Below are 21,849 nucleotides of genomic sequence, written 5' to 3' on the forward strand. Positions count from 1 at the left end.
ACATCTGTCCAGGGGGATGCCATTCAGCAGACCAGACTGGACAATTGTAACAACAGACGCCAGCCTTCTAGGTTGGGGTGCCGTCTGGAATTCTCTGAAGGCTCAGGGACAATGGAGTCAGGAGGAGAGTCTCCTGCCAATAAACATTCTGGAATTGAGAGCAGTTCTCAATGCCCTCCTGGCTTGGCCCCAGTTGACAACTCGGGGGTTCATCAGGTTTCAGTCGGACAACATCACGACTGTAGCTTACATCAACCATCAGGGAGGGACAAGAAGCTCCCTAGCTATGATGGAAGTATCAAAGATAATTCGCTGGGCAGAGTCTCACTCTTGCCACCTGTCAGCAATCCACATCCCGGGAGTGGAGAACTGGGAGGCGGATTTCTTAAGTCGTCAGACTTTTCATCCGGGGGAGTGGGAACTTCATCCGGAGGTCTTTGCCCAAATACTTCGACGTTGGGGCAAACCAGAGATAGATCTCATGGCGTCTCGACAGAACGCCAAGCTTCCTCGTTACGGGTCCAGATCCAGGGATCCAGGAGCAGTCCTGATAGATGCTCTGACAGCACCTTGGGACTTCAGGATGGCTTACGTGTTTCCACCCTTCCCGTTACTTCCTCGATTGATTGCCAGAATCAAACAAGAGAGAGCATCAGTGATTCTAATAGCACCTGCGTGGCCACGCAGGACTTGGTATGCAGACCTGGTGGACATGTCATCCTGTCCACCTTGGTCTCTACCTCTGAAACAGGACCTTCTGATACAGGGTCCCTACAAACATCAAAATCTAACTTCTCTGAAGCTGACTGCTTGGAAATTGAACGCTTGATTTTATCAAGACGTGGGTTTTCTGAGTCAGTTATTGATACCTTAATACAGGCTAGGAAACCTGTTACCAGAAAGATTTACCATAAGATATGGCGTAAATACCTATATTGGTGTGAATCCAAAGGTTACTCTTGGAGTAAGGTTAGGATTCCTAGGATATTGTCTTTTCTACAAGAAGGTTTAGAAAAGGGTTTATCTGCTAGTTCATTAAAGGGACAGATCTCAGCTCTGTCCATTCTGTTACACAAACGTCTGTCAGAAGTTCCTGACGTCCAGGCTTTTTGTCAGGCTTTGGCCAGGATTAAGCCTGTGTTTAAAACTGTTGCTCCACCATGGAGTTTAAACCTTGTTCTTAATGTTTTACAGGGCGTTCCGTTTGAACCCCTTCATTCCATTGATATAAAGTTGTTATCTTGGAAAGTTCTATTTTTAATGGCTATTTCCTCGGCTCGAAGAGTCTCTGAATTATCAGCCTTACATTGTGATTCTCCTTATTTGATTTTTCATTCGGATAAGGTAGTCCTGCGTACTAAACCTGGGTTCTTACCTAAGGTAGTTACTAACAGGAATATCAATCAAGAGATTGTTGTTCCTTCTTTATGCCCAAATCCTTCTTCAAAGAAGGAACGTCTACTGCACAACCTGGATGTAGTCCGTGCTCTAAAATTTTACTTACAGGCAACTAAGGAATTTCGACAAACGTCTTCTCTGTTTGTCATTTACTCTGGGCAGAGGAGAGGTCAAAAAGCTTCCGCTACCTCTCTTTCTTTTTGGCTTCGTAGCATAATTCGTTTAGCTTATGAGACTGCTGGACAGCAGCCTCCTGAAAGAATTACAGCTCATTCTACTAGAGCTGTGGCTTCCACTTGGGCCTTCAAGAATGAGGCCTCTGTTGAACAGATTTGCAAGGCTGCAACTTGGTCTTCGCTTCATACTTTTTCCAAATTTTACAAATTTGACACTTTTGCTTCATCGGAGGCTATTTTTGGGAGAAAGGTTCTTCAGGCAGTGGTTCCTTCTGTATAAAGAGCCTGCCTATCCCTCCCGTCATCCGTGTACTTTTGCTTTGGTATTGGTATCCCAGAAGTAATGATGACCCGTGGACTGATCACACTTAACAGAAGAAAACATAATTTATGCTTACCTGATAAATTCCTTTCTTCTGTAGTGTGATCAGTCCACGGCCCGCCCTGTTTTTAAGGCAGGTAAATATTTTTTAATTTATACTCCAGTCACCACTTCACCCTTGGCTTTTCCTTTCTCGTTGGTCCTTGGTCGAATGACTGGGAGTGACGTAGAGGGGAGGAGCTATATGCAGCTCTGCTGGGTGAATCCTCTTGCACTTCCTGTTGGGGAGGAGTAATATCCCAGAAGTAATGATGACCCGTGGACTGATCACACTACAGAAGAAAGGAATTTATCAGGTAAGCATAAATTATGTTTTTTCTATACACTACAGTCACCACGGCACCCTATAGTTTCTCCTTTTTTCTCCTAACCGTCGGTCGAATGACAGGGGGGCGGAGCCAGAGGGGGGGCTATATGGGCAGCTTTTGCTGTGCTCTTTGCCATTTCCTGTTGGGGAAGAGAATATTCCCACAAGTAAGGATGACGCCGTGGACCGGACACACCGTTGGAGAAAGAAATTTATCAGGTAAGCATAAATTCTGTTTTTAAACAACTTTCCAGTTTACTTCTATAATCACAATTGCTTCATTATCTTTTTTATCCTTTGCGGAAGGAACAGCATTGCTTTATTGGCAGCTAACTGAACACATCAAGTTAGCCAATCACAAGCCAAACGTGTGCAGGCACCAATCGGCAACTAACTCCAACTGGTGTAGGATATGTGTGTATTCTTTTTCAGTAAGGGATACAAAGAAAACTAAGCACATTGAAAATAGAAGTGAATTTAAAAGTGTCTTTAAAATTGTATGCTTTATCTGAGTCATGCAAGTTTTTAATTTTAATTTTCATATCCCTTTTAAACACTACTTCAATCATTGTAAATAGCTTTGTCACTTTGCTTTTCTCGAAGTTACACACAGGAGCCCTGTTTAGTCAAACACTTTGCCATATAGAATATCTCTTTTAAAACCTTTTTTACTAATATTATGATATATTTGTATTAAAAAGTGTATAATGTTATTGATTAATAGTTTCCATTTATTTTTAGGGCCTGTGTATCATGAATACTGTGACTGCCCAGAAGAAGATCCTCAAATCTGGCAGGAGACCTTCTCTTGTCCAACGCAAGACAGTCAGATTTCCAAAGATTTTGCTCCTTTCTCAAGTATAGACCTTAACAGAATGCTGGAGGAAGTGCCTCGTAGATTTGCAGAGAAGAGAGGAGCCATTGTTCATTACACCGTCCTCAATAACAACATCCATCGACGTTCCTTGGGCAAATACACCGACTTTAAGATGTTTTCTGATGAGATGCTGCTGTCATTGGCAAGAAAGGTATTAACATGTCAGAATTTATGTAATGTTTCACAAAGAGTTTGGAGTGAACAAAGCTTGGCACACTGCGCTTTTATTCATTTGTTTGGTGATGTACTTGAGGGCAGATGCCTATACGTATGAGTCATACGTCTGTGGTTATGTCTGAAGAATGTGAATAAACAATATTGGCATGAGCCACAGAAGTGTTTTGTTTTCTCTCTGGTCTGATTATCTAAACATATTTTTAGGTTCGCCTGCCTGATTTTGAATTCTACATCAACGTTGGGGATTGGCCTGTGGAACATCGAAAGGCTAATGATACCCCAGGGCCTTTACCAATGATCTCTTGGTGTGGTTCCACAGACTCTCGAGATATCATCCTTCCCACATATGATGTCACTCATTCAAGTCTTGAAGCCCTTCGTGGTGTAACGAATGACCTTCTCTCTATTCAAGGCCATACAGGTAAATTGCAGCTTGTTAGAGCATGTAACTTTATTTTTTTAATAAGCTCACACACAACTGCTAGATTAATAGATATACATTTATAACACACACACACACACACACACATCATGCAGGGTGCATTTCCAGATATAAGAATTAGAAAATATACAATTTTCAGAGCTAAATTACATGAAATGAGGGCAGAATTAATAATGAAAGTATATTACAAAGTTATTAAGCATGATTAACCGTTTTATATAAAAATCTTACTGTTTTTTTGTTGTTGTTTTTTAAACCTTACCACAAGAGCATATGTAAATAGGTTCAAAAGCATACCTGTGTCTTAAGCACTATATTTATAATATTGTTAGACACACTGCTATCATATGCTAAAGACATGCATTTAAGAGAAAGATGAACGTTTGATAACAGATGTAAATTAGGGAGTTTTATTTCTTTTTTGTTTTATGCTCTTTCTGAATCATGAAAGTTTAATTTTGATGTCCATGTCTCTTTAATAACCATTAACAATGAAAATGTCAGGAAGGAAGGGAATTACCCCAGAGAAAGTGATCATTTTCTCCTACCTCTATTGAGTAGTTATTAGGGTACCATAACATACAAGCTAATAACCATCTCACTAAACATGAGGCGCAGGGCTGAAGAAGAGGTTTTAGATATTAAAGGGGAAAAAAGGCTCTTAAATATTCTGATATTATTTGTTGTCTCACTATACTAATCCCTATTGTAAAAAAGACTTTGTTTTTTTCCGGTATTTATTGATTTTATTTTAGGCCCCTCCTGGATTAACAAAACGGAGCAGGCTTTTTTCAGAGGAAGAGATAGTAGAGAGGAACGACTGCAACTTGTCCAGATGTCCAAAAAGTATCCAGACCTGCTGGATGCTGGTATAACCAGCTATTTCTTCTTCCGAGAGAGAGAAGAGGAATTGGGGAGAGCTCAGCTCATTGGTTTCTTTGATTTCTTTAAAGTAAGGATTTGGTTAAAAACTTTGCACTTAAAGGGACAGTCTACTCTAGAATTATTATTATTTAAAAAGATAGATAATCCCTTTTATTACCCATTCCCCAGTTTTTCATAACTAACACTGTTATATTAATATAATTTTACCTCTGTGATTACCTTGTATCTAAGTCTCTGCAGACTGCGCCCTTATTTCAGTACTTTTGACAGACTTGCATTTTAGCCAATCAGTGCTGACTCATAAATAACTCCACGGGAGTGAGCACATTGTTATCTATGGCACACACAAACTAGCAGTGTCTAATTGCGAAAAACTGTCAAAATGCAGATAAGAGGCGGCCTTCTAGGGCTTAGAAATTAGCATATGAGCCTACCTAGGTTTAGTTTTATACAAAGAATACCAAGAGAACAAAGTAAATTTGATGATAAAAGTACATTGGAAAGTTGTTTAAAATTGCATTCCCTATCTGATTAATGTAAGTTTAATTTTGACTAGACTGTCCCTTTTTAATGTTAAAGGATCATTTAGCACTACATTAATGATATGTAGAATTATGTATTCATAGCAAAGATTAGTCTGATTGATAATAAGCCAAATTTTTTTTTTTAATTATATGAAATGAATTATAAAATATAAAAAGTTTAAATATTGAAAAAATATTTAAAGGGACACTGAACACATTTTTTCTTTCAAGATTCAGATAGAGCATGATATTTTAATCAACTTTCTAATTTACTTCTATTATCAAATTTTCTTCATTCTCTTCGTATATTTATTTGAAATGCAAGAATGTAAGTTCCCATTTTTGTTGAACAACCTGGGTTGTCCTTGCTGATTGGTGGATAAATTCATCCACCAATAAAAAAGTGCTGTCCAGAGTTCTGGAACCCAAAAAAAGCTTAGATGCCTTCTTTTCAAATAAAGAGAGCAAGAGAACGAAGAACAATTGATAATAAAAGTAAATTAGAAAGTTGATTAAAATTGCATGCTCTATCTGAATTTCGAAAGACAAAATTTGGGTTCAGTGTCCCTTTAACATTTTAGGGCCCAATACTTTAAAGCTCTCTGGGGTTGTGAGATTCTATAAGAAATCTCTCCAGTACTATAAAGCCTCAGCGCTAACGCTATAAAGGCAGTTTTTTTACCTTGAGAACAGTGTGTCTCTTAAAGGGATGTTCCCTGTTTTTAAAGGGACATTTAACTGCTGTGTGCAACTACTGTAACATGGTTACTACTTGCCATGCTATTGTATTTCCTTATGTGCCTGCAGTTATTCTCTTATTTTAACACCTTACAGTTATCAGTTAATGAAGCTCTGTCATAGAATACAGCAATGCACGAGCTATAAGATGGCGGCGCTCAGTATAACATGCAGAGCTTTACCAGCTGGATTCTGTAATGAGTTAAAATAAGAGAACAGCTTTAAAGATAGCTGTAGGTACAGGAGGGAAAACAATACTATGGTAAGTAATAATCGGGATACTGTAGTTGTAACAAGCTTTTTAATGTCCCCTTTTAAAGGGACATGAAACCCAAATGTTTTATTTTATGATTTAGAAAGAGCATACAATTTTAAACAACTTTCGAATTTACTTCTATTATATACTGTGCTTAATTCTCTTAATATTCTTTGTTGAAAAGCATATCTAGATAGGCTCAGTAGCTGCTGATTGGTGGCTATGCATAGATGCCTTGTGTGATTGGCTCACCCATGTACATTGCTATTTCTTCAAGAAAGGATATCTAAAGAAAGAAGCAAATTAGATAATAGAAGTAAATTGGGATGTTTTTTAAAATTGTATTCTCTACTTGAATCATGAAATAAATTGTTTGGGTTTAATGTCCCTTTAAGTATGTGAAGGTGATGCATACATTACAATATGACTCAAAAAAATCATTATTTAAACATCATATAAAACAAATTAAATTAAATGTTGAAATACAAATACACAGTAAAGAAATTGTATTGTACAATTTCATTATAATTTTTTAATGAAATTAAAACAACAGAAATCGTATTTTATTGAAATTGTGCAGGAAAGAAACAATTTAAGGTGCACAGTAGAAATCATAATATTAAAACTGCATTGCCCATGCAAACACCGCAGTGAAATTCGTATTTATAATACAAAAGTCTAAGGGCTAGATTACAAGTGGAGCGATTATTACCGCTCCCTCTCTAACATTCTTCGAACTTCAGTTAGTGCTGGTGTAACAAGTTGAAAATAAAAATATAGAACTTGAGCGAAACCCGACGCATGCAAAAACATCATAGGATATTGCGTTTGCAATATCATATTAAACCCATTGATCTAAATGGAGCAGCGAAGTTAAAAAAAACAAAAAAAACAACCAACACTTTTAAACTCGCACATTATTGCTGATCGCAATAGGCCCCCTACTCTAAATTACCACATCGCAAACTTCCCTGCTACACTATTAACCCCTAAACTGCAATAACCCCTACACTACTTCACCCTTAAATTGCCATTACCCCCACTTCAATAACCCTCTACTCTATTAATTTCCTAACAGCTAGCCCCCCCCCCCCCATACCCCTTTCCTAAGACCTAAGTTATAAAAAAAAAAAAAAAAAACACTACCAGTTAAAAATAAAAAAAAAATACTACCAGGAAAACCTCTATCCTAAAACTAAAGTACCCTAAAAAAATAAATTTCCCCTTAGCCCCCAGCACAGTTTCACCTTTTTTGCCATCAAGCAACCCTGAACTGCTGTAATGCTGCATTCATAGAAAGTAAATGTTCATGTTGCATGGCAAATTCTACAGGTATGGTTTTTTTTTAACATTTGTCTCTTCTTGATTTTCTTGTCAGTACAAATACCAGGTGAATGTGGATGGCACAGTGGCAGCCTACAGATTCCCTTATCTACTGATGGGTGACAGTGTAGTGTTGAAGCAAGCCTCCCCTTACTATGAGCACTTCTACACGGCTCTTAAACCAGGGAAACATTACATTCCCGTGAAAAGAAATCTTGGGGATTTAATTGAAAAAATACAATGGGCTAAGGTAATGGTATGATGTTAACTGAATTTACCAAGATTGTATCTGTATTTAGGGTCATTTTCATTAATAAATTTAAAAATAGGAATAAATATTAATAGGAGACACCAGAACCCTGTGACAAAGACAAACGTATCGCTCCCTCATTTCCTTCCTTCCGGTAAAGTATCAGGTTGTGTTTGGCAGCAACAGTGCTCCCAAACAATTGTAAAATAATTAGGTAAAAAAAAACACAATCCACAATGTTTCTTGTGTCGTTCAGACAGAAGTAAATTTTATTTTTTCTAATAAATGTTATGCTCTGTTTACCTAGTTAGGTAGGTTTTGTTAAAACTGAACTCTGTTCTATGAGAGCATACCTAGGTAGGCAAAAGAGTGTGCATGTGTCTCGAGCACTTTATGGTTGCACGCTCCTGAGCCTACCTCATATGCTCTCATAAAAAGGTTTAAACAAAGAATACAAAGAGAAACCAAAGTGAATTGGAAAATAGAATTTGGTCTTCCATGTCCCTTAAAGACTAATATTCAGATAGAAATATGGGCAGACTAGAAGGTTTTATCTGTTTCTACAAGAGTAGCGCTGGGGGTGATGTGCCTTTCATGTAATTACTTTATAGGATCATGATGAAGAAGCCAAGAAGATTGCAAGAGAAGGGCAAGCACTTACCAGAGAACTGCTCCAGCCACACAGACTGTATTGCTACTATTATCATGTTTTTCAGGTTAGTAAAACAAAATACAGAACTTGGATACAATCTCATATCAGAGCTTTACTAGCCAACATGACAGTTTCCTTCAAGACATATTTGTAGGCTATTTCCTAATCTATGTAATTGATAAAGGTTTCCTGTTAGTTACTGTATCTCTTGATTCCTGTTCTACATACAGCTTGTGTCTGATGCTTGGTAAGCAGTTGTCTATGTGAGTGCTAGCTGTTAGTTCATCAGCACACCTTGCAAAATCAGGAGCATATGTACTTGCACAAAGGTAGATGTAAAAAAGGGGTGGAGGGTAAATTGAATATGATATTAAAGGGCCATTGCAGTGGAAAAATGACATGCTTTTATTTGTTAGAGCAACTCTGCAATGCTATGTGTTTTACAATGGCAAACACATGGTTAAAGTACTATTCTTGTTCTGAGCGTACACGGCTGACCCAATCGGTAACAGGAGTCGCACAACCCAGCTGTGTGACTGCCGCTGGTAATTAGGTGACTGTCAGATTCTGCTCAGGAACAACTTTTTCTCTGCATCTCCTCAGTGGTACTTACAGGGGTTAATAACAGGGTTATTCCAGCGGTTAATAATACAGCCATTGCAGTGTCACTTGTGCTAAAATTACACGTTCTAATGAATTTGAGTGTTAATAATTTTTTTTACTATAATGTCCCTTTTTACTTTTACAAGGAATCATTTATTAATACAAAAAAATGTCATTTTAAACTATTTTTACAAGAACATATCCGGTGTGGTAGTAGATGTAGCAGTGTCTACCTAGGCAGTACAGTAATAAATGTCTTGTATTGCCCTCATTTTTATCTTTGTATTCTTGTTTCATTAGTTAGTTATTTACTTACCAAACCAGCTTTATAAGCTGTCTTTTATCCAAGAGCACATTTGTCTTTTGTGTATAAGAATGTTGGGTGTGAGACTATACATGAACAGTTCAAATAACATAAGCAAGATAGACTTAGTTAATCTACATTATTGTGAAAGTTGTTTGTAGCCAGTGATATGATCCAGTTGACTAAAAAGTTGTTTGGGTATGAAGGGCAGACATGAGAGAACATTTGTGAAACGTGCATTATTATACGATCTGGGCTAGATTACAAGTGATACGCTAAAGTTAGCTCGGGTCGCAATAAGCAATATCACGACCACGCTATCTTGTGGGCGTATTACAAGTTGAAAGTAAACGGGTGTGCTCCAGAACAAACAAAAGTTTCACTGCTCATTGGTTTAGCTCGAGTAAAGACCTGACGTAAACTGTAAGGGGTAAAAAAAAGTTGCACCAAGCACAACATTAGTACATTAAAATAAAGTGTTACTCATATATACATTATCTGCCGCAAATTTTTCATATAAATCATTTTTTATAGGGGTTAAAAGGTATATGACAAGTTATTTGACACACACCACACACATATATCAGAACCTGATGTAGATCCTGTACGATCTCCAAAAAACTTGGCACACAGAAACTTAAGCAATCATAAAGTATAGAATTAGCACCAGAAATACCCCTAAGTGTTATCTTAATTGTGTAACAGACCCGGGAAACCGAATCACATACGCGCCATCAATGTACGCAGCCGGTATGCCTACTTCATCACGGTGCGCCATTGCCATGGAAACCAAAGAACCAACCTGTGGCCGACACTTCCAACAGGCTGGCCATGGTGTGTCTTCATTGAGGAAGATTCTAATTGATCATATCCCCAAAGCAAAAAGGGGTGGAAATAGAGGTTAAGCTCTTCTGTGATGTGAGTCTAAATGGATTCATATGCTGGCCACACTTATGCCAAAGGGACTCAACACAATGGTCGACTACAGTTGCTTCTATAAATAAGGACTGTGGGTCTCTTCTCCTCTTAAATTATGGAGTTTTCCATATTATCCTTGGAGAGAGATGTCCTACTTTTTTTGCCCTATGACCAAATATTAACCCAATGTAGTGGTTTTAGGTTATAAAGTGTTATAACATTAATAATATGTATTTATCACAAATGCATTTAGTAGTGATTTATAGGGCATTAAGTATGTTGGTATTTTGTAAATCATGTATACAGTTTTTTGTACACAGACCGTGGTGACATCCGTTTCACACAAGCATTACAATATCGGCATGGTTTGTTGTTGTCATGGCAACGTCCTGGTTTGATGACGTCTAGACGTTTGCTCAATGCTATGACGTATCATCTGCACATGTACTAAGTTTGGTGCACTGGTTTGAAGCAGTTTCTTTGGTTTCCATGAAAAACAGCGCACCGTGATAACTTAAGCATACCGGCTGCGCACATTGATGACTCCGTATGCGATTCGGTTTCCCGGGTCTGTTACACAATTAAGGTAACACTTAGGGGATATAAAGGGGTATTTGTGGTGCTAATTGTATACTTGTTTTTTCATATTAACAAGGCTCCTGTGTGGGGCTGAAACGTCATGCAGTAAAAGATGTTTGCTTAAGTTCCTGTGCGCCTACGTTTTTTTGTAGATCGTACAGGATCTACATCAGGTTCTTATTTCTAGCGGCATTGGTTTATCTATTGCAAAATAGAGCACCGGGCAGTTGTCGCATTGGTTGGTGTGTGCTGATCTTTTATCACATTGTGTGTATGGGGGTGTGTGTGTATATGTATATGTATGTGTGTGTGTGTGTGTGTGTGTGTGTGTGTGTATATATATATATATATATAAAAGTCCAGCACTCACTCACAAGCTCTCAACTAAGATAAAAAAGCAGCAATGGAAGAATTAGTTACCGCATCTGGCCAAATGGGAAAAGCCCAGGTACCTCATCAAGGTTTCTTCCAAATAAACCTGGGTCCCTAAACAGCCACACAATGCAGGCTCACAATCAAACAACTGTGAAAAAAATCAACTATGAAAAAAATGGAGGTTGCACAGGCTTATGTAATTTCCCCAAACATATACAAAACACGGGTGGGGTCAGCACTCTCAGGCCGGACCAGGTACACATCCTATGACCCTGCAACATGCACAGCCCTGGGTGCAAACCAGCACTCTCAGGAAGCTGCACTGTCACCAGAGTCAAAGGCAGTTAACCCCAGACAGGCCTGGGTGCCAGGCCCAAACAGGGAAAATTACAAAAAAAATATTTTAATATAAACACACAGAAAAAGTCCAGCACTCACTCACAAGCTCTCAACTAAGATAAAAAGCAGCAATGGAAGAATTAGTTACCTCATCTGGCCAAATGGGAAAAGCCCAGGTAACTGCCTGTGACTTTGGTGACAGTGCAGCTTCCTGAGAGTGCTGGTTTGCACCCAGGGCTGTGCATGTTGCAGGGTCATAGGATGTGTACCCGGTCCGGCCTGAGAGTGCTGACCCCACCCGTGTTTTGTGTGTGTATATATATATATATATATATATATATATATATATATATATATATATATATAAACTCATTGTGTAATTCATTAACAAGTCTAGAAGGCTTGTTTTTCCCACAGAAAACCTCTGAATTACATTTGTTTCCAATGCAGCAAAGGATTCTGGGTAATATATGCAAATTAGGTTCACAATGAAACACCTTTTTAAATGTTGTTGTATTTTGCCCCGAAATCAACTTCACCCAGCAGTGATTCAAACCTTCTCCCAGCTGATGAGTGGCAAAAACCACGAAACAGTCTGTCCTGGGATGGTTATGAATCACTGCACTAATCCTAGCTAAGCTTATAAGCTGTGTGAACAGCGATGCTTTATCGTAATGGGAAGTAAAAAGGTGTGTCATTGTGAACCTGATTTGCATATCTTACCCAGAATCCTTTGCTGCATTGGAAACAATGTAATTCAGAGGTTTTCTGTGGGAAAAAAAAGCCTTCTGGCCTGTCTAGATTTGTTAATGAACTACACAATAAGTTATTTTCTCTATACAGTATTTTGTGCATAGTGGAGGATTTTAAACTCGCCTTTTACCTCCCCCAAATTTTAAATGTTGGTGTGTGTGTGTATATATATATATATATATATATATATATATATATATATATATATATATATTTCCACTGTGTATCTGCACTCACAATTCAAAGATAGTCAGCAACCAGGGTGCTCAGTCAAAATTTCAATAAGTATCAACAAGTAGGGACTGCACTCACTGGATTCAGTTCAAATAATACCTTATTTATTCAATGGTGACGTTTCGGGGTACGCAAACCCCTTCCTCAGTACAATCTTTCTTCTTAAAGGTGAAAATTTCATTTTATTTGGGTATAACAACCATAAAAAAAAGCAACGAATAAGGACCATGTAGGTCCGAAACGTTGCTTTTTTTATGATTGTTATACCCAAATAAAAATAATTTTTCACCTTTAAGAAGCAAGATTGTACTGTGGGGCTGGCACATATTTTACATATGGAATATATATATATATATATATATATATATATATATAATGAAACAGAGGTATTCAGAGGCTGTATTTGCTTAAAAAATGGGAGCAAAAGGGAAACGGGAAACAAATTCCTGATGGGCAAAGTTCAGGATGCGGTAGCTCGGTAATCCAAAGCTAATATAGACAGGGCACAAATGCTCAAATGCTCAAACTCCAGGCTGGAGATGGCGTATACGAACACTCACGGTATATACGGGAGAAACATGAAGTTGTGATCTTCTCTCACCACACGCTTTTCCTGATCAGCACCGCCACGCTCCAGGAAGACAGGGGAAATGGATCCACCTCGTGTTCACTCCATCTGTATCCGTCTGTGTTGTAACAGCAAGCCCAACCCGTCTATGACGTGGTCGATACCGCTCCGCCAACCTGTGATGATAGTAAAGCTCCGGCTGTGTTGAAGCTGTGATAGGCTCAGGATATCTTCAAGAGCAATAGTAAGGAATTCCAATAACTGTTTATTAACAGCAACTCAGCTTTTAAGAAGGGGAAAATTGAATTTCAATTCTTGAATAAGGAAAAAAGCCTCCAGTGCCCTGAAGTTTAAAAAGTCCAACTTAATGGTGAAGTTAAAAAGTACAACAGGAATTAGTAGCAAGCGTCTGACATGTTTCGGCCAATGGCCTTAATCTTAGACATAAGCTTGGTAGAAATACCGCCAATATTTAAAAACAGTACTAGAATTCTATTGGATACTCTTAATTACAATTTATGCATGACAGCTGAAATTGTTTGCACATATTGCTAATACGGATATATAGTGTTGGTCTTGTATACATAGTGTTAAAACACACCTATTGCTGCATAAATCTTCTGAACAGAATGCAAGAAAGAAACATATACATATATGTTTTATCACAGAATATATAATACATTGCATAACCACAAATATCTTCAAAAATATAAAAAGTAAATTTATGCTTACCTGAAAAATTAATTTCTTCTATGGTACGACGAGTCCACGGATTCATCCTTTACTTGTGGGATATTATCCTCCTGCTAACAGGAAGTGGCAAAGAGCACCACAGCAGAGCTGTCTATATAGCTCCCCCTCCTACTGGGAGACTGGGGGGTGGACTGGGGAGACTGGGGGGTGGAGGTAAGAATGACTGGGGGGTGGAGCTAAGGGAGGAGCTATATAGACAGGTCTGCTGTGGTGCTCTTTGCCACTTCCTGTTAGCAGGAGGATAATATCCCACAAGTAAAGGATGAATCCGTGGACTCGTCGTACCATAGAAGAAATTAATTTTTCAGGTAAGCATAAATTTACTTTTTATATTTTTGAAGATATTTGTGGTTATGCAATGTATTATATATTCTGTGATAAAACATATATGTTTCTTTCTTGCATTCTGTTAAGAAGATTTATGCCGCAATAGGTGTGTTTTAACACTATGTATGCAAGACCAACACTATATATCCGTATTAGCAATATGTGCAAACAATTTCAGCTGTCATGCATAAATTGTAATTAAGAGTATCCAATAGAATTCTAGTACTGTTTTTAAATATTGGCGGTATTTCTACCAAGCTTATGTCTAAGATTAAGGCCATTGGCCGAAACATGTCAGACGCTTGCTACTAATTCCTGTTGTACTTTTTAACTTGACCATTAAAGTTTGATTTTTTAAACTTCACGGCACTGGAGGCTTTTTTCCTTATTCAAGAATTGAAATATATATGTGTGTGTGTATGTCATGCACTACAGTGAAAGCTTGATTAGCACTCATTAATATATCTATCTAATTGAACACAGCAAAGGTGATGCAATAAACATACACTAGGTGCTCTTCATTGGGGAGGGTACATGAACTGCAACAAAAATGCACATTTTGCTATCCCAATGAAATAATTAAAGGGCCATAATACCCAAATGTTGAAACACTTGAAAGTGATGCAGCATAGCTGTAAAAAGCTGACTAGAAAATATCACCTGAACATCTCTATGTAAAAAAAAAGATATTTTACCTCAAAAGTTCCTCAGTAGCCACATCCCATTGTAAAGGACTTCTAAGCAGCATATTAGTGTGTCTGTCCTGGGACAGCGGAAGGGGTGAGCTCTCATCTTATTTCCCTATTCAGATTAGGGAAGTTTACAAAGAAATCTCATGAGAGTTAAGTCAAATCTCATGAGATCACAGTAAAAGAGTTCATGACCTCAGCACTGCTGATGCTGATTGGCTGCAGTTCATTTCTTCATTTTTTAAAAAATTTTTTTACCTGCAGCTGGGAGCAGCGGAGTATAACTTTTTACACAGAACTTACACTGCTGAGCTGAGGAAATTGTGAGGTAAAATATTATGTTTGATATACCTTACTGTTTTCAAATGCGATTGCTACTGTAATACTGTGTCTTATGTGTTTAACTGGTTCCCTCTTTTGTAAAAATGCCTAATATCTTCTTATTCCTTTTTACTTCCTTTTGTCTCTATAACAAACTACATTATTAAATTACTCCTTGTCCCTCTCCACCTGCAATGTTCATTAGCCCATCTCTCTTAAACTCACATTACTTTTGTACTCATGAACTTTACCTATTCCTAAACACTCTCTCTCTCCCCCCTGCACCTTGTCTCAAAAGCAGTCTCACTACTGCAAATCTGTATCTCATCTTATGTCACTCTCCCTCTTGCTTCTACTAACTGCTGGTGACATCTCCCCTAATCCTGGTCCCCAACAGCTGCCTAGCCGTGCACATCCATGTGTACCATCCCACAGACTCAAAAAACAAAACTCTGACAACCTTACTCACATTCCTCTTGCATCAAAAGCCACTTCCCCTTTCACTTGTGCACTTTGGAACTCTCGCTCTGTTTGCAACAAACTCACTTCTATACATGACTTCTTTATCTCCCGCTCCCTCAACCTTCTGGCCCTAACAGAAACCTGGCTCTCTCCCCTAGACATAGCATCCACTGCTGCTCTGTCACATGGGGGTCTCCATTTCAGCCACACTCCTAGGTCTGGTAATAGACAAGGAGGTGGTGTAGGTATTTTACTTTCCTCTCGTTGCACCTTTCAACAAATACATCCCATCTCTTCCCTCACATTTTCCTCATTCGAAACCCACATGATTCGCTTATTCTCTCCTCTTTCTATACGTGTCGCAGTCATATACCGTCCTCCTGGCTCCTCAACTCAATTTCTAGATCACTTGGCTGCCTGGCTACCTTATTTCCTTTCCTCAGACACCCCTTCCCTCATTCTTGGTGACTTCAACATCCCTCTTGACAATCCCACTGCCTCCTCTGCAAAACAACTTCTGCAACTCACTTCCTCTTTTGGTTTGTCACAATGGACTGATTCTCCCACTCACAAAGATGGTCACTCCCTTGACCTGATCTTTAGCTATCGATGCACCCTCTCAAACTTCACAAACTCCCCCTTTCCTCTTTCTGACCACCATCTCCTTACTTGCAACATATCATCCCTCCCTACAACTCTCCCTCCTTCTGCTCCTCACACCAAACTTCACAGAAGCATTACGTCATTAGATCAACAACAGCTTTCTAATTCCATCAAACCTCTCCTCTCATCCTTCTCCTCCTTTTCATGCCCTGACCAATTTATCTGCCACTATAATTCCACCCTTACATCCGTCCTTGACAATCTCGCCCCTCTTACCATAGCTCGGAAATCAAACACTCATCCTCAGCCCTGGCATACTCCTCTGACACGATACCTACGCAGATGTTCCCGTACTGCTGAGCTGCACTGGAGAAAATCTAGGCGTTCATCTGATTTTCAACACTACAAATTTATCTTGAACTCCTACTACTCTGCCCTTAATTTCCATAAGCAACACTACTTCTCTACTCTTATCTCTAATCTTTCTTCAAACCCAAAACGTTTGTTCTCCACTTTCAATACTCTTCTCCACCCTCCCCCACCTCCTAATACAACTTCTCTGTCAGCTCAAGACTTTGCCAACCACTTCAATAACAAAATCAACTCCATCAGAAATGAAATCAGCTCTCAACATAATTCCATTCTCTCACCCCCTCAAATGCTCTCAATCAACCACAACCCACATAACCTTAAACTTAGCTCATTCTCCCCTGTTTCTGAGGAAGAAGTTTCGGCACTTATACTGCGCTCTCACCTCACTACCTGTCCCCTTGACCCTATCCCCTCCCACTCTGCCACCCTTACCCCTATACTCACACACACTTTCAACCTCTCCTTCAGCACCGGTATATTTCCCTCATCGCTGAAACATGCACTCGTCACACCTTCCCTTGATCCTACCTCCCCATCCAACTACCGCCCTATTTCCCTCCTCCCTCTTGCATCAAAGCTTCTCGAAAAACTAGCTTATGCACGCCTTTCCCATTTCCTTACAATAAACTGCCTCCTTGACCCATTGCAATCTGGATTTCGTCCCCATCACTCCACAGAAACAGCAATTGTTAAGGTTACCAATGACCTACTTACAGCAAAATCAAAAGGCCACTTCTCTCTGCTTATTCTCCTTGATCTGTCCGCAGCCTTTGACACTGTTGACCACCCTCTTCTGCTCCAAACCCTCCAATCCTTCGGCATATGTGACACAGCCCTCTCGTGGCTCTCTTCCTACCTGTCAAACCGTACCTTTAGTGTAGCCTTCTCTGGGGCCTCCTCTGCCCCGTCACCACTTTCTGTCGGAGTACCGCAAGGCTCTGTCCTCGGTCCCCTTCTCTTCTCAATCTACACGTCATCACTAGGTTCCATAATAAAGTCCCATGGTTTACAATATCATTTGTATGCCGACGACACCCAAATCTACTTCTCTGCACCAGACCTTTCTCCTTCCTTGCTAACCCGTGTCACTGTCTTTCTCACATCTCCAACTGGATGTCCTCTCACTACCTCAAGCTAAATCTCTCCAAAACTGAGCTCCTTATTTTCCCCCCTTCTTCAAAACTCTCCACCCCCAATCTCTCTATAACTGTCGACAACTCCATCATTACCCCTACCCCGCATGCCCGATGTCTCGGGGTCACATTTGACTCAGATCTTTCTTTCACTCCTCACATTCAGTCTTTGGCTAAAGCCTGCCGCTTCCACCTTAAAAACATCTCTAAAATTAGACACTTCCTTACACAAGACACAACTAAGATTTGAATCTACTCTCTCATCCTCTCCCGCCTCGATTACTGCACCTCTGTCCTCTCTGGTCTCCCCACCTACCGCCTAGCTCCTTTACAATCCTTAATGAATGCCTCTGCCAGACTCATCTTCCTTACAAGTCGCTCTTCATCTGCTGCACCTCTTTGCCAATCTCTTCACTGGCTTCCTCTTGCCTCTAGGATCAAACACAAAATTCTCACTCTGACATACAAAGCCCTCAACTGCACTGCTCCCCCCTATATCTCAGATCTTGTCTCCAGATACTCTCCCTCCCGTTCCCTTCGCTCTGCTCAAGACCTCCTACTCTCCTCCTCTCTTGTCACCTCATCACACTCCCGTTTACAGGACTTCTCCAGACTGGCTCCCATCTTGTGGAACTCTCTGCCTCGCTCCACAAGACTCTCTTCTAGTTTTAAAAGCTTCAAGTGCTCCCTAAAGACTCTACTGTTCAGGGATGCATACAACCTACGCTAACCTTACTTTATACCAGTTCCTCTCCTCCATTGCTATCCCCTGAACCCGCCTAGCATGTAAGCTTAAGAGTCCAGCTGTTTGTTGATCACCTTCTCAAGAGCTGACTACAACAGTGCAACTCTTGGCAGGGCCCTCTACCCATTTGATCCCTATAACTGTTTTTTTGTACTCCGCCTTTGTTAATAGCGCTGCGGAATCTGTTGGCGCTCTACAAATAACCGATAATAATAATAATAAAATATCTTCCTTTTTTACATAGAGATGCTCAGGTGATATTTTGCTGTCAGCTTTTTACAGTTATACTACATCAGTTTCAAGTGATTTAGCATATAAGTATTATGTCCCTTTAAAAAAAAAAAATGCTTTTAAACATGTATTGCAAGGGATCTGCTTGCAAAATAAAATACTTATTTGGTAATAAATACTTGAGGGGCCGATTTATCAAGGGCCCAATGGCCCCTGATGCCCCTGTTTCCGTGTGAGCCTTCAGGCTCGCCGGAAACAGAGGTCTTAAGACATCTGCTCAACTGGTCCGCCGCCTCTGAGGCGGCGGACATCATCAATCCGCCCGATCGGGTTAATTGACACCCCCTGCTAGTGGCCGATTGGCTGCCAATCTGCAGGGGGCGGCATTGCACAAGCAGTTCACCAGAACTGCTTGTGCAGTGTTAAATGCTGACAGCATTCAGCGCTGTCTGTCGGACATATTCATTAATTTTTTATATATTTCAGAAATATGCTAAACTTCAATCAAGTAGTCCACAGATCCGCGACAAGATGGAACATGTACCTCAGCCAGATGACAACTCCTCTATCTGTAAATGCCACAGGAAGAAGACTGAAAAAGAAGAACTATAGCCTTTGGGGACAAGTATAAATATATAATTGCCATTTTAGGATTTAAAAGTCTGTCATTTGTTTACACTTTTGATGAGGTATTATTGTTACCAGTGGCAGACGTCACACGCACAGCATTACTGGTATTCTGCACAATTTGCCATTTTATATGACAATCCTATATATCACAATTCCTCTAATTTTCCCTTGTAGGAATCTCTTGAAACTGCTAAGATAAAGTAATCATGTATAAGGACATCTTGCTAATGTTTTACCTACAAATGCAGAGATAAATCTAAACTTATTTAGTTTTGGTCATATAGATTTTAATAACACGTTTTTTTTTTCAGCACACCAAGGCTATTTTATATGGACCCAGAATCAGATCATATGAGCCATGTACAGTATAAAATAAAATTATGTAGCGTGAAAAATGAAGGTCAGATGCTGCACAATGTACAGATTTTTTATTTACTACTTTGTAAAATAGATTTATAATAAAATTGTTTAAATAACAGCATGTGTTTTTTTTTTTTTTTAAATTGGCATTAAAATTACCAACATAAAATACTGTGTGTTTAGATAAAAGTTTCTCAAATAAGCCTTGTAAATGTCTGATTTATCATTAAAAGGGCATTAAACACTGAGATGGTAATATAAAATGATAAATTATTTATTTTGTCCCCTTTTCCTGTAATTCTATTTTGAAATTGTGAGCTTTTTAGTTCATGTTAGAAATGGAAGTGCAGAACACTGTTAAATTACACACAGCCATTTGCTGCACACTCTAGTGACCTATTTAGAACTGTCCCTAATTGGCCACAGCAGAGAAGGTAACCTAAGTTACAACATGGAGGCTCCCATTATTTTATAGACATTAAAACTTTACACTTGTATTTTTTAAAATATCTTTAGATGTTTAAATATTTACAATATATCTACATGTTATATAATCTCTTCTTTGAATGCATCATTCTATCTAGCATTTATTTAGGGCCAGATTACAGGTGGAGCGCTAAGCTCGGAAGTGATATTTGGGTTCCACTTTGTAATACCAGAGCACGATAATGTGCGCTGGTATTACAAGTAAATGGCAATGTGAATGCAATCACTTGAGCGCACTTCCATAGGCTCCTATGAGAGCCTCATTCTGATGAAGTAGCACAGCGATGGGCAGCATTAAAAAAAAAAAAAAATATATATATATATATTGAGAAAAGTGGCAGTGTGGATGCACTCACCAAGAGATCAACAACTGCCAGGGTGTGCTTTAGAGATACAAAATTCAGAGAAAAAGTAAAGCACTCACTGGTCTTTAGTCGACTGTGAAAAGTAGATTGAATAAATCTACTTTTCACATTCGACTAAAGACCAGTGAGTGCTTTATTTGTTCTCAGGATTTTATATATATAGATACATAATTTTATAATTATATATATATATATATATATATATATATATATATATATATATATATATATATATATATATATATATATATATATATATATAATGTGTATATGCACATATTAACAAATAAATATATATATATATATATATATATATATATAAAATCATATATGTATATATTTACATGGACTGCAATATAAAGGAACTTTTCAGTGCCATTTTTTTTTCCAACACCCTACCACCCCCAAATGATTCCTGAACAGAGATGTTTGTATGAAAAAAAGCCAATTAGCCAAAAGTTAAGGCGCTAATTTATTATATATATATATATATATATATATACACAAGGATCTTTAAAAACAAGCGCACAAAAACACCTCTCATGGTGCAGGTCAATTTAATAAAATCAAACAAATATATGTAAAAACAAACGACTTTGGGGTTATACTTGTGAGTAGGGAATACCCTATCTAATGAGGTAAAAAAACGCTCTGTTAGAAACGCCGTGAGTAGCTGCAGTGTACACAGAACTCCGCTTCAGCGTGTGTGTCTCAGATGACGTAATTTGGGCATGGCCTTACATGTTTCACGGAACTCATTCGCTTCGTCAGAGGCTTGATGTCCGCCCACCTCACCAACTGTACTTTTCAAGACAGCGTACAGGTTCACACCCACCTTACGTCATGCTCTCGCTATTCAGTGCCTATTTCACACGTCATAGATGCATATTGCCAGCTATTTTAAAGAGAAGATGACATTTGGAACGATAATCAATATAGCTGTATCGTAATTCCTATTTAACAACACACACCGATTCTAACAATGATTTACTTGTCCTATATACCAAGTTTATTATTAAGTGCTTTAAAAATAAGAGAAAAAACAATGAGGAATAAATACAATAATAAAAATTGGTTACCAATACACGGCTACTCTAATTGAACTTTCTTAGCCCGATTTCACAAAGAGTTAATATACTGCTAATGTCTATTCTATGCAGTTCCTATTGGTTAATTCCAGTTTTGTGATTATTTTTTTTTTTTTATTTTGTTTTAATTTTATTTTGTTTTAGTTTATTTTATTATCTTTGAAGTGGTATATAAATGGGATTTCTAACAGTCATATTATTTACACTCAAAGGATTCATTTTAG

General features: G+C 38.6%; 1 protein-coding gene across 2 annotated transcripts in view; it reads left to right on the top strand.

Annotated features, from left to right (window-relative positions):
- POGLUT3 (protein O-glucosyltransferase 3) overlaps window positions 1-19,804 on the top strand; it is a 55,663-nt gene extending 35,859 nt beyond the window's left edge. For both annotated transcript variants that reach the window (XM_053708544.1, XM_053708545.1), the window contains exons 3-8: window positions 3,005-3,291; window positions 3,522-3,738; window positions 4,515-4,711; window positions 7,541-7,735; window positions 8,347-8,451; window positions 19,183-19,804. In XM_053708544.1, coding sequence (XP_053564519.1) covers window positions 3,005-3,291; window positions 3,522-3,738; window positions 4,515-4,711; window positions 7,541-7,735; window positions 8,347-8,451; window positions 19,183-19,308 — 1,127 coding nt within the window. In that variant the 3' untranslated portion in view covers window positions 19,309-19,804. The remainder of the gene's footprint in view (window positions 1-3,004; window positions 3,292-3,521; window positions 3,739-4,514; window positions 4,712-7,540; window positions 7,736-8,346; window positions 8,452-19,182) is intronic.
- The last annotated feature ends 2,045 nt before the right edge of the window (window positions 19,805-21,849 follow it).

Source organism: Bombina bombina, chromosome 3, assembly GCF_027579735.1.
Source record: "Bombina bombina isolate aBomBom1 chromosome 3, aBomBom1.pri, whole genome shotgun sequence".
Taxonomy (NCBI): Eukaryota; Metazoa; Chordata; class Amphibia; order Anura; family Bombinatoridae; genus Bombina; species Bombina bombina.